General features: G+C 31.0%; 2 protein-coding genes across 2 annotated transcripts; one reads left to right on the forward strand and one right to left on the reverse strand.

The window, feature by feature from the left end:
- Positions 1 to 559: 559 nt before the first annotated feature.
- On the forward strand, positions 560 to 3,323 carry LOC113861012 (loricrin-like). The gene is made up of 2 exons (XM_027493604.1): positions 560 to 595; positions 2,949 to 3,323. The coding sequence occupies exons 1-2, from the start codon at positions 560 to 562 to the stop codon at positions 3,321 to 3,323; spliced, it is 411 nt and encodes a 136-aa protein (XP_027349405.1).
- Positions 3,324 to 4,964: 1,641 nt separating this feature from the next.
- LOC113861014 lies at positions 4,965 to 5,810 on the reverse strand. Its single transcript, XM_027493605.1, has 2 exons — positions 5,637 to 5,810; positions 4,965 to 5,477 (listed from the first exon to the last, which is right to left on the reverse strand). Exons 1-2 carry the CDS (start codon positions 5,808 to 5,810, stop codon positions 4,965 to 4,967), a joined length of 687 nt encoding a protein of 228 aa, XP_027349406.1.
- Positions 5,811 to 14,684: the final 8,874 nt, after the last annotated feature.

Consider the following 14,684-nt stretch of genomic DNA (forward strand, 5'->3'; position numbering starts at 1 on the left):
TGATTATGACTAGACTTGGTGTGTTTATATAATAAAATAAAAATAGTCGGATATGAGAATTAGATAAAAGGAGAATAATTTTTGTATTCTACCAATAATATATATTAAAATGATATATTAATTATATTATATTATCTTAGCTTATTTATTTTTTAACTCAAACCTTTTATATAATGAAATTTATAGTAAAAAATAAGATAAAATAAATTTATCATATTATATTAGTTAAATAAATAATAAAAATATAATAGAATAAAAAAATATTATCCTACCCTGCTTTTGTTAGTAAATCGGTTAAAAGTTAGATGACTCTTGAACATATACTTTTAGCATGATGTAATTTATTCATCCAGTTCTATTTACCACTCAATAATAAAGATTTAATCTTTTTAATTTCTCGTTGTTTATCCTTCAATTCTTTTGTACTTAAATGATATATTGTTCTTGTTTGACTTTTCTTTAAAATTTTATATTTGCCACAAAACTTACCAAGTCACTTCAATGTAAATTCACGCTTCTAGTTAATTCGTGTGTGATTTAGGACATCAACACCTCAAAGATGACTGGATCAACCGGAACCAAAGAGAAACTTTATGTATTTTAGGACCTTGGACCCTTGCACTTTCAGAAAAATTGTTCCTGGACTAGTTGTTTTTTTCACCTGAATTTTCCTTTAACTTCCAAGTCATTTCAATGTAAGCTCACCTTCTTGATACTTTGTTTTTTGTTTTATTATTATTATTATTATTTAAAACATCAGTACTTCAAACAAGATTGGGTCAATTTAAGGTCAAAGCTGAACTTTCTGTGCTTCATGCTAATTTAGACCTAACATTGTCGAGTAGGATATTTGTCTCTTAAAAAATTACATGTAATGCATAGATAATTTTCTTAATTTTTCTCTAAAATAAAGATAGCAATTGTAAAGTTTACCCTCTTGCTAAACATAAGAGACTCCCTTAACAATTGAGTAATTCTAAATCAAATTAATCATGAGATTTTCAACTTGTTCCATCGACACGTGTCCTCTTTTTTTCGTTACATATATATGTTCTTGGTTGTCTCACCATAGTTATTGACTACTCTACGCATATCACGAAAAAAAAAAATGTTTGAAATAGCAAAAACATATCTATTCATTCATGGCATCGATTGAAACTTAATTAACTCTAAACTAAAATGCATAAGAATAGTTCCAGATTTCTTTCTCACAAAACTCTACAAGCAAAGGGGAATCATCTATATATATAAAAAAAAGTGTCGAAAACCTACAACAAAAATGGGATATATAGTTTAAATGAAGGACCAACACATTTTTAATGTGACTAGGTGATCTTAAATCAGTAAAATATTTTAAAACTTTGTTGTTTCTCATGCAATTTTTCTTATTAATAGAACCCCTAGTTCTTGTTTGAACAACAAAACGCCACGTGAAAGTCGGTCGGCATTCTTCTTAATTCTTACCCCAACTTTTCTAATTTTAAAATTTTTAAATCCTATTATATTTTTCCTTCACTTTGATTGTACATAAAAAAAGTCTAATCCTTAGGCTAAAAAGTGTTTTTCCTCAATCATAAACCTAACACTGAAAATTTTCTACTGTATTATCTTCGTTCTAGAGAAACTTTTCCCTAAAGGACTTTAACATTTTATGAGAATGTTTTTTCTTTGATTCCCTGACTGTTGAGCCTCCCAATTCTATAGATTCATAATCATATTAATAAATGACAGTTTAACAAAAAAAATTCATCGTAGTTATGTCTTTTATAATTTTCATAAGACGTGTACATTCCTTTAAAAGAATGGACACACACATCACCTAAAAAGTCTAGTATTGAATGGCTTGTTTTTAAGGTAAGAAATATTTTTTTAATAATTTTTTTTTTCTCGATCTAATGACCTTAAGACATTGGTAAGATTTTGTCAGTTATATTATTTTGAGATAATTTATTAATTCTTGAGAATAATAATTAAAAATAAAAGTTAAAAAATGAATATAGAATATAATATGTAATACTATCAATCCATCTATAGTAATTTTAATCCTTTTATTTTCTGATTCACAATTATACTACAATTCATTACTTAATAAAATGTAGTCTAGTGAAAAATTACTTTATGCTTCCTTTGTTTTATATCATTTGTCTTTAAAAGAATATTTTTTAAGAAAAGATGAAACAATAAAAATTATTATAATATAAATTTATCTCATTAAAAAAATTTAAAATATAGTTAGAAATTTATTTAAATATATATTAATAATAAATGTGATATATAAAAAAGTATTTTTTTAGTTTTAAATGGAATTTTTTTTAATATATTACCTAAAGAAACATACAATATGTATATATATATATATGAAACGAATAGAATACAAATCACCTGAACGATTACCTTTAAAATTATAGTTAGCAAAACCGTGTCCTGAAAGCAAGCAATGCAACAGCTAATGTTTTTGCAAGATATAATTATAACGTAGGCGTGCACAAACTAAAGTTGATCAATAAACAACGTTTCATAATTATTTCAACCTTCAACACTGATAAATGACAAAAACAAAAAACAGCCTCTAACACATATATAATACGGATAGCAGAAGGTACCGTGCTCTAGCCACGTTTTATTTTTTCTTTCTTCTCTTCCGCTCAAGTGTTGTGCCTTCACCTACACCATGATGAGTACATTTCTTTTTATCTTTTAGCATTCATTTTCGCAATGCAAATCTTTTGAGTTCAGTAGAGTTAATCCAATAAAAACACTTAGACAGGGACAAATAATCACTAAAAAAATTCACCTAAATAAACAAGTAATATGAAAGGCAGAGAAAGGCCACATATATGAAGGACCGCATAATGAAGTGGAGTGAGTAAGAACTCGGGTTCGCGAACAACAGCGCCTGAAGTGGCTTCATCTTTCCACCGCTATTATTCACGTTATACGGTGCATAGAATGCATATGGCGTTCCTGGTGGAAAGTACGATGCTGGTGAGGATGGTGGTCCTTGTGGCACTTCACAGTTATATGTACATGGTGTCTTTGGTGGTGGTGGACATTCAACGACAGCTGGTGATGGCGGTGGAGGTGATGGTTGCGGTGGTGGCGGTGACGGTGACGGCGACGGCGACGGCGGTGGTGGACAGTCTATCACTGGCGGAGGTGGAGGTGGCAACGGTTGGCATGGGTTCTCGCACTCAACGCACATTGTGCATGGAACTATGTCTTTTGCCACCGTTGAAGTGGCTTGGGTGACGGCTGAAACAGTAGCGCATAGTGTTGATACAAGCAAGAGAATCAACGAGGAAGACATCAAAGGCAATGAATAAACCATGATTTTTAGTCGGGAACTGTTTGATCTGAGCAAGAGAAAATGCAAGGTGCAACTAAAGAGCAAGTCTACGAAAGAAATAGATGTGAAAGGCGTTTATACCTGTGGAAGTGTCTACCCGGAGACAAAAATAAATAAATGAAAAATGTAATAAGTGATATAATATGATAAACAATATTAAATAATTGTTTATATTGTAAGTGCTTATAAAATATGCATAGTTATTTGGTTAAATATTACATGAGCGAGAGTCATATGCATGTGGATAATGTATTGGTAACCGCACCATTGTCGGTGTTTTATCTTATCTTCTACGGCATCGTCTTATCATCAAATCTTGCAACCAAAGCATATAAAAACACAATTCCACAGATACAGAGTCGGTAAGACTTTATCATTCATCAATCATTAGTTATTTAATTTGATAGAATATAAACTACGTATAAACTTCAGTTTTTAAAGTATGTTTTTTGGTGTTTTGTATTTCTACAATCTCTTTCCTATAGTATTCAAACGGATTAAAATCTAAGTAGTAAAATTTGGTGGCATTACTAATTTATTCATATTTTGTTGTCACTGCAGCCCCTATTACTGTCTGCGTTACGTATGCTAAATGCTAGTGCGGACTGAGACGATACACAAATTTGAAGCGGCAGATTCTATCAAGTCGTAGCATATATGCCGATAGATATATTGGCTGCATTCACATATTTCGCTTTCCTAGTCACGTGAATGACGAGAGAATCGAAATAAGAATGAAATATATGAATGAATAATGCTACCTTTCTAACTATGTGTCATAAATGTCGCTGATACATTTACATAATTAAATACATTCCTTAGAAAAAGCGCAAAGAACTTTAGAAGTATTTTTACCTTTCTGTTCATTTGTCGTGTAGCGGATCTTCAATTTTAGCCCAGAGGCTGGGATAGATGGGACTTCTGCTACTACCCAGTAGTGGGGTTGGGTGAGCTTATACGTTGTTGTGTATGAGTTTAACTTTGAAAATATATTATGCATGTAATTAATATAATAAAGTTAACTGCGCCAATTTATTGTTGACTGCTGAAAATAATCAAAATACACTGGGTATTTCTTAATCCTGTTTATTTTAATATTAAAAAATAATATTATACGCTTTTAATAAAAATATATTTTAAGATAAATATATAATTCTAATACTTATTTTATATAATAATTTAAAATTAATTTTTTCAAAATCGAATTTATTAATTTTTAAAAAATATTAAACAAAAGAAAACTTCATTCATTTTAATTGAACAATTATCGTAAGTTCAATTCAATTTATTTTTAAAATATTTTTGCTCTCCTTTTAAAATAATTATAATCTTTAATTGAATAATTTGTGTATATTCAACATAATTGTTTTTTCTAAGATGGTATAATCAAAATCCTATGTTCACATATCAAGAACAACATTAGTCACAAATTAATTAGGTTTAGGATCCATTGATAATTCAAAACTTGAGATCCCGAAGAAGGCTACTGAGTACAAGCTGTGTGAATTGTTCAACATTTTGGTTTCTGAATATTTACAAAGTCAATTTATTTTAATAAAACACTGTAATCATTATCGATTAAAATCACAAGTGGTACATTTTTTTCATTCAACGATTCTCAAAAGTCTTCGCCACGAAGAGCTCTGAGAACCCTTGAATGAGGCGCATCAGGGTCACCACGCATGGCTTTTTGCCGCCACATCTCAGCAGCCCTCAACAAAGTTTCCTCCGCCGTCTCGAGTTGCTCCGGCAGCCACCCAATGACATCCCCACCTCTTCCAGAATCCGCCGTCTTATCCGAAGCTCGAGAAATGGGCTTTCGGGAATCCACAAACTCTAACTCCGACAACGGCGACGCTTTGTGATGTTTATAATAATCTCTATCGTCTTCTCTCCGTTTATCCTCTGGCAATGGAGTTCCATCAAAACCAGCACAACTCGCCGCTTCAAAAGCTTTTGACCCATTTCTCCGCTTTTGCTGAATGCTTGGGTCCAATCGCTGATTCACCCCCGCGCTCTTCAGTTTCAGGGAAGGGTCACATGCAGATTTTGAAGACGTAAAAACCCCGTTTTCTTTACTGGGTACATGATCGGTTTCGTCAAACTTGCCACTATCATTTGTACTCGTACCCTGCATTATTCATACACATGAGGCTCTAGCATAACACATCTTGTGACTAATTATTATATAATTATATAATAAATAACAAAGTTCTAATATATTTTTATTAATTAATAATTTCTGAAGTTGAGAGGATGAATTATTCCAAGTTATTAACTTATTACTTACTTGGGGTTGTCCTTTGTGAACGGCGGGACCAGCTTCTAGTTCTCCAGAATGGATGGCAGGATCTGCGGTGCGGCTACGAGTGGCAGAGCAAAACCTTCGTTTGTGGGAAAAGCGACAGGCTGAAGATAAGCCCCAAAATGACCTTCTCACTGCGTCTGCTGCTCTTGCTTGCATCTTTACGTACGTTGTTGCTTTCTGATTCTAATTCTATGGGTTTTGTCTGTGTTGGATTTGAGAGAGTAATACTCGGCACGAGATGAGATGAGTTTAATTCCTCTAAGATTGATGCTCAGAAAAATAACCACAAGAGCATTCTCGAATTTCCTCGACACGTGTTTATTTTTGACGTGGCAATATGGTCCTTCGCCACGTGGATATTGCGTGTTAGAAAGATCATTAACATATTCTGCTACAAAGAAAAGCCACTCTAGAACTAAACACTGCTTTCTCGAATGCTCCAGAAATGAAAAAGAACTAGTCTACCCAATAATTCATCTGACATCCTACACTTGATCTTAACCAATTTAGTATATACAGTATTTCTCTTCTATTTTCAAATATGATACATGAAAAAGAAGCGTAACACGGATATGAAAAAAATAATTTATTAGAAATTTGAGTTATGTAAAACAGAAATCGAATTTCATTAATTTTTCATAAATTGGAAAAACATAGTAATAATTTAATCATGAGATGAAATATACTAACATACAACTTTTAGAGATTTTCTTTCTTGAAGGGTTGGAATGTACTTTGAAACTTAAATATAATAACAATTATTAGTTAAATAATCGAAGTTTATATATATATATATATATATATATTACAAAATAATTAAAATTTAATTACTGATTTTTAATCAGTGTTTATATTATACTTTATTGTTTAGAAATATATTCTCACAATTTGGATATAGGAAAAAATAGGGACATAAATAGAAATAAGATAGGTTTTAAGATATTTGAATTGAGAATAATAGAAAAGAGATAGAAATAGATTTTACTTGTTTGATTAGATAAAACAGTGAGAAAAATCTTTGATATAAAGATATATTTATATATAATATTAATAAATTGTTTTATTCTTTATTTGCGCAGGATAAATTTGACATTTAAAGACTTGTGTCGATTTTCTTCACATTCTCCCTTCTTCGAAACAAGTAAAATCTATCTCTTTTCTCGCATTTTTCTTCTCTCTTTCATTTCTTCCCATATTCCCTTTTGAAAAAACATGGAAACTAACAGAGGATAAACGACCCCAATCTTGTTTATGTGGATTAGATTTATGACAAAAAGCATAATAATTCTTTTTATAGGTTTGTTCAAGTGCAATGGAAAAATGCAAATTACAAAACATGTAAACAAAAGAAGGCTTGTTAGGAGTGGGCAACGGTCAAGTTTAAATGAGTTTGAATTCAAAAACTTAGAACTAAAGCAATCTGATTCCTTACTAATCTAAGCCGCTTTCGTCTAAATAGTGTTTCAAGTTGAGCGGGTAGTGGGTTAAACAGATGGCAAGTTAGACAAGTGAATTAAACCGAGTACAAAAGATGAAAATGAAATACTGTCACAGGAGATGAAGCAATCAAAGACCCTTATTGCATTGCTCTGATCTATAAGGTCATAACTCATACATATAAACTAGTGGTTTGAAATTGCATTCCAAATAAAATAATGATGTAGATATCGATAGCTTACATATAAAAGGATCTAACGATGAAACGACTTTCGAGTAACCGAGCAATCTCGTGTGCTTTGGTTTAAAGTATGCATTTACTTTGACCATCCATGTCACAACACAATCACTATAGCAACACACGTTGCTCTCAAAATTTTAATGCTTGGAATCAGAAATGGCTTCTTTAACTTTCTCAAAGGTGTCTTGCGATTTCTCTTTGCCTTGAATCATCACAAAAAATTAGATTTTGCGTGCTTATTTTTTTTTACAAAGGAGTGCTACGAAACAATCAATAAAATTTATATTATGAACCTCTTGAGGTCGTCTTTCTATTTCTTTAGTCAGTTTTCATGTTTGAGCTGATTGCTTCTACGTGATGAAAAAGAAAACATATAGAATATTACTTATTCATAAATGAAAAATACAAGAAAAATATTGTAGAAACAAAATGGAACTTGAACGATAGCATGCATGTAGAAATCACTCATTTATGATAAAGTAAAAAAAAAAACCTCATATATACTTGGATTGACTATTGATTTTTTAAGATTTACATCTTTCATAGCTAGAAAATAGGGACAAATGAATCTTGTTTCGAATTAATATGTAAAATAAGGACATGTTAACTAAAATGGGCTTTTTCAACTATCCCCACCCCGCAAAGCCGTGAGATCAAAGTAGTTTCTTCCCCCTGTTGATATATATGATGGTGCATGCTTCTGTGAAATTAGCTTTTGTTCCTCTTTTCTCCTGCTGCACCAAAATATGAAATGCCTGTTTACTTGAGAACCGTGTTTTTTTTTTTCAAGGTTCATAGATGAAAAATATGCAACAGCACTTATAAGGAAAGAATGTTAAAAAAGAGTATTATAGCATTGCACAATAAGTAAATGAAGAAAGGCTGATACTTAAACAAATGTAGCAAATTTGAAATTTGAAGCATAACTAAAGAAAAATAAAATAAAATTCTAAAATCACATATTTTCTTAACAAAGAGTCCATTTAGTATAAAACACTTCTATTTTTTTCTCATATTTTTTTTCTTTTGAATTAGCACAAAACTTAATTACCATTAAGCCAAACAAAAAAAATTGAAAGCATAAGTTAAATCATCATTTTTCAACAAATAAAAGTACTATAATTGACTTGTCATGATAGTGAATGAAACAATTTTGACAGTACTGTTGTTGGGGCAAAAAAAACAAGTTGGTTTGGGCAGTGGCTTAAGTAACAATGAAATTTTTGGTCAAGTCTGCACTGTGGTTGAAGTCTTCTTACACAAAGGAAAAGCAACAAAGCCCGAAGGCAAATAAGAAAGGCAGCCCAAACTCCGACCAATATAGCAATACACACGAATTACTAAGCATCGTTGCTAAAAACACATAAAGACATAATAGGGAACCTTATGTACGCCTAGTCTGTCAAGAAAAAAATAATAAACCTTAAGATTTGCTTCATTTGACCTTTTTTTTTTGCTTCATCTAGGTAAAAGATTAAGTTAATCAGTTAATATTCGACTAATGGTAAGTTTAGATCACTTCCCAGTCTTATTGGAGAAGAAGAAGAAAAGTTTTAGATCTTAAAAAAGTTGATTCGCATAAGTTGATTTTAATTTATAATAAAATTATAATATTTTTTTCACTTATAAATATTCATTAAAAAATTATACAAATATTTGAGCCTAAATATACCATGACGACATAAATGGGGTTTCCACTTTTTTGCACGTATTCCTTATATTGCATGTCCTTTTCTAAAAATACCACGTCATTTCTTAAAACATTCTCTGTCACATTGGTTATTGTCTTTATTTTTCCTGCTTGTTATTTCTCTCAAAGGATGTATACATAATCTAAAGACTAAAAAATACCATGGGAAAAAAAATTCCGAGCTTTCCTCTTCCCCAGTAGAAGCAGTGTTATGAAGTTGATTTATGGGTGTGGTAGCAGTGCAGGTCCCCTATTGTCGGGGATGGCGTGGATCCATTGAAGATTGGCAGACTTAAGACCCATCTAAATTCCTAACCCTTTTGCTTGACCTTTCAGAAAGGAACTAGCTAATAGGACACGAACTTTTTACTTTTCTTTCTCAGCTCAACACAAAGCTTTGATCCTAAAATTATTAATCTGAAAGTTGAAGGCAGAGATAGACAAGGGACCTATGTTTCTTAAGTTATACGATACAAATCACATGAATTGCGGTTTGGGTTTGACTACAAGTGGTACAGCAACCATGCTCCCACTTCCAACTGTAAACCACTGCCAAGCTAATCTTGTCTTGGGCTTGTCACTTGTGAACCTTCGGCCCCTCCTCCCAGCACACATGCAGCCACTTGAGATGAACTATTTCTAAAAGCTATCTCAAAATAATTATTACTTGAGCATGTGTCAGATTTAATAATATGTTTCTTTAACTTGCTCCATTTTCACCCCTATTGAGTTCACCTCTAGTTTTTAACCGTTTTAATAGCATATATATTGTTTCCTCACGTGGAATTATTTAATTAATTAGATCTAGGCCTTGGAATATATGCATCATCCAATCATTATAGTGCAGAAATGTGGACATATCACTGTGTCTAACAATGCAACTAGATGGAAGTATATAAAGTGGCCAATAGCATGCACAGTTGACCTAAAAATTGAAATCTTATCTGTTTATTAAAAGGTCGTCTTGCTTCATCATTTTTGTGTCCATGACGGCCATTTCTTCCCTTCTTAGAACTTAAAAAGGAACTGGGGTGACTTGGGCTGTGGGCCATCTTCAGGATTTTGTAATCTTAATGATGCATGTGCTCCATTAAATAATTCCATTTTGTGTTTGATCCCAACATCACGCAGCAGTACTGTTTTGGACACATCCAGAAATAACCCCAGAATAAAAAAAATAAAAGATGTTGTCTTCACAAGTTTTCCCCATATATTGATTTGATCACACTTTTTCTTATTGATGTGATCCGAATTTATTTTGATCTACTCAAATCCAACTACATTAGCAGCCACATGTTTATATACGCTAGCATTTCTCTGTTCGAAACAGACTTTGATGTAGAACCAAAGAACTGTTTAGAATATTTTTAAGCCAAAAAATATAAAAATATAATGGGTAGATATCTCAACCCTTAAAGAATACATAATTAGTCTAACCTGACAGATGAAGCTCAACGCCGAAGCATCAGCCAAGCACGTTTAATCTCGCAGTAGATCGATCACCGTGTTGAATGTTCTTGAAAAGTAGATCCACCACTTTGAAACCAAACCAAGCATAGAAAGCATATTAAACCATTGATAATTAGTTGTTTAGATGCTAAAAACAAGTGAACCAAAAATTGTTGATACTGCTGACATTAGCAGCACAAAATCTGATTAGATGCATCAATAATTTTTCTCTTAAGAAGATTGCACATTGTAGGAATTATTAAAAATATTGGAAGTGGAGTTTATTATCTTTCTTCTTTGAACAAGTGATGAATGTCTTCTAGAAGGCCAGATGAAATTTACTTTTCAATACTTCTACGTCTCTCAAAACTTGATTTGGATAAATTTCAATCCATCCTCACACAGCCCATTTCTTCCGCAAAATTTCATTGGGACAGCAGAACTTACTCGATATTTCACCTTTTAATTACAGTAATTAGGCATTTGAACAATTTTGATGTTAACCGTATATAAATGAGGAGAAATCTCTGTTTATTTATTATTTAATAGTATTTTATAAAAAAAAAATTATCTCAAAACTACTATTAAATTAAAAACTCATATTATATGAATTATATTTATAAAATTTAATTTAGATTAATCTTAATGTTTCGTACACACATATTTGAAACATAAAACAATAAAAAATTTAATTTTTTATTTAATATTTATAAATTTTTACTCAAATATATATAATGTCTAATTATCATTCAATAATTAAATCCATAAATATCATATTTTACATACAATATAAGAATAAATATAACTTATATTGGTATAAATTATATCTCATCATAATAAATATTCAGAAATGCATTTTAAATGGTTGAACGAGCTGAGTTAGTTTCTACTTTCTGGACATACCATTATGAAATAGCATGTTCCTTCGTATAATCATTACAAGGCACCGAATAACCATAATGCGCTGTAAATGTAAGAGATGGTACAAGAGTGGGAAATAATAATATGAAAATAAATCTGCCTACAAAAGATATTTGGGTTATGCTTAAGATGATGTTATTCAGATAATATTTTTTAATGCGTAAAGTTTATAATTATTTTTACGTTACTGAATTTTCTTTAAAAAAATTCTTGAAATGTATATATCATTTTCTTATGCGTAAATTTGTTTACATTTTAAAGACTCTACCAGTTTTTTCATTTTCCTTTTTTATTATGATTCAAACAATATTACGTTGAGGTTATACATTTGAATGATTTGTAAACTGATTTAAAAACTACTGGCCACGATTGCAAATTTATGTTGAAAATGATTGACTACGGATTGTTAATTCTGAGTAGAAGTGGGCATAAAGAGATCTGTCAGTCTCAAATGCATTCATTATCGGGTTTTGTTTCAAATTTTAGCGAGAAGACAACCCATGATTAACAACGAAGATTTTGTGAAAATTGTCGAAAAGTAAAATGTAAGACAAGTAGACTGAACCAGAGGGGAATAAAAGGAGTGGGCCAATTGCGGTACTTGATGCTGTACATTATGTATTTCATTGCCTGTGTAAAGCAAAGTGATCTGAACACATTCAAGGAAAAAGTTTTGTTAATTGACGAGGGTATATATATACACACACACACAAGAAAAAAAAATAACAACATTTAAATTTAATATTTTTTAATAAAAAAATATAACTCTAAACAACACATATGGAGGAGTTTTTAATATAATACAAATTAGGTATCCTATTTGAATTATTGTTGTATATTTATACAATTATTTTGTTATAAAACATTTTCGTTGCTGTCTATATTTTCAATATTATTTTACAAACTTTTAAGAGTAAAAGAATCAACTTGCAATTATTATCTACATTAACAAGTCTTATAAATGAAATATGAAAATTTACATACAAATAGGGAGGGATCTAAAATCATTATCTGAATTTCCTATTTCCTACACAATACAAAAAAAAAAGGTTATGAGCTTGAACCTAATGATATATAACCTCTAATAGCAAGCTAGGTACCCATCACTCAATTCTCAATGATTTGGTCTACTGCGGGAATCCAAAACATGGAGGGAAGCCAAGATTTGACACCATTACGGAGTGGTGGGGGGGACTGAACTAGCTAGCTAGCTTCTTCAAATGCATCTGAATTCTAAAATTCCATAGCAAAAGTAGCCAAGTACATATAAGAAACAGAAACAGCACATGGATTTATACAAACAATGTCCACTGAAATGATTCAAAATAAGGGGATGATGAAAATCGGGCCCTTTGCATAAACCATTTAATCAATTTTTTTGGTTAGCTAGCTGTGTTAAAAGTTGCTGCAAAAGTGCAAAACTATGTATAGACTTCTCATGAACAAGTATATCGTTAAAGAGATCCCCTACGACACTTTGAAGGGTTTCTCATACAACTTGTGAAGATTCTTCACAAAGCAAAGGTCAATCGATCGAGCCAGGGTTACGGGAGACACTGATCAATCCTAATTGAGGAGTGAAGAATGTGAACATAGGACGCGCGTTGAAGTGGCCGACATCAATCTCGTCATCTTTCGGATATATACATGGTAAGGCTTCAACACGTGTCGAGGTTCGGGGATACCGTGGATTCGCCAAGTACAATAAATGATTTACTTACTGTGAATAATGATAATCGATTTTGCTTTTCATTGTTCTGAGGATAATAGTTAAAAATTACTAAGTAATCTTTTTATTAAAAATATTTACAGCATTAAATATTATTTTTTAATTAAACTTTTTATTACTTAAAAGTTTGTGTTTAGTATAATTATAAAGAATGTATTAATATTTTGGTAAAAGTAGTACGTGAATAATAGTATCATAAGAAGAAAATTTTAAAAAATTAGAATAAAAAATATTGGAATAATGATAATTTATAAATACGTATAAGTAATTTTCTACAATTTTATAGATAAGAGTAATATTTGTCATGATAATAATTTATTTTTTAAATTTTTTTTAAAAATTATTTTAAGGAAAACAGTTTAGTTGAGAAAAGAAAACTTCCTAAATTTAAAACCATTTGAAGGTAATGATTGACAAAACTAAATTTAATTCATCCTACATTATTATTTTTTAACAATCTCTACTAACTTACTCAAAACTTATGTATTAATTTTTTTTTATCTGTATGGAATATTAAATATATCACATTTTTATTTAATAACTGTTTATAATATATTAAAAACATGTTAAGAAGACTTATTTACATTCAAATAGCTGAAAAATAAGATTAGTTCGTCGAGCGTCATATCACATACTCACATGTGTTGGCCTTTAACTTTCTAATCTCCTTTAATTATGTTGATTGTTTAAAATTCTTGTCATCCCCTTGTACTCCATTTGGGAGACTCATGTTATTCATGTTACTTAACTTAAAGTTTAGGAGTAAGGAGACTCAAAAAAGTTTATAATGAATGTATTAATTCGTTTAAAAGCAAAAAATATTATAAAGTGAAGCTATTTATGCTATCCTTATCTTGCCTTTCCATTTCCACCCCTATGAATCGGCCAAAAGGGCCATCACATCACAAGCGGGATTGTCTCATAGGTTCACATAAAACACAAACCTATAAAAACGACGGAAGGATGTTTGGATATATATCTTATCATAGCTCATAAACATCCCTCAAAATGATTCTTGTAGGGAAGATATATGTCATAATCGCATACATTGAACCACGGCAATTTAAACATGAAGTGCTTTTATCAACAAGAACTATTCAGAGAAGCGCGGGTTTACCACGTAGCAGATAGAAGCATTTTGCCATTACGAAGCCACGCCTATTCCATTTAGTGCGGTGATGTAATGGGAGTGAGTACATTGCGTCCTTTTAATCAATGCCATGATTTTTGGATAAAGAGCAAATGGCAAAGATAAATGCAAACGAGTAAGACTACATAGTTTTGCCATAAACCATTGGATTTTGATGGGAAAATACACATACATGTATGTCTCAATTCGTTCATGATCGTTTTAAAAAATAATTACTATTCTTTTGTTTAATTAAATAAAAAATATGGAATTATTTTTAATTTTTATTTTTCTTCTCCTCGTCCAAACAGGTCCTAAGAAGGGAGATGTATACCTGTGCTGTGACAATTACGTCTTTGTCTGTCATATTTCACATCCTCGATCATGTCGCGGCTGTGCTTCATGGAATCATTTATGAGTATGAATTGAAGTAC

This window comes from Abrus precatorius, unplaced genomic scaffold, assembly GCF_003935025.1.
Source record: "Abrus precatorius isolate BTA unplaced genomic scaffold, Abrus_2018 Scaffold3, whole genome shotgun sequence".
Taxonomy (NCBI): Eukaryota; Viridiplantae; Streptophyta; class Magnoliopsida; order Fabales; family Fabaceae; genus Abrus; species Abrus precatorius.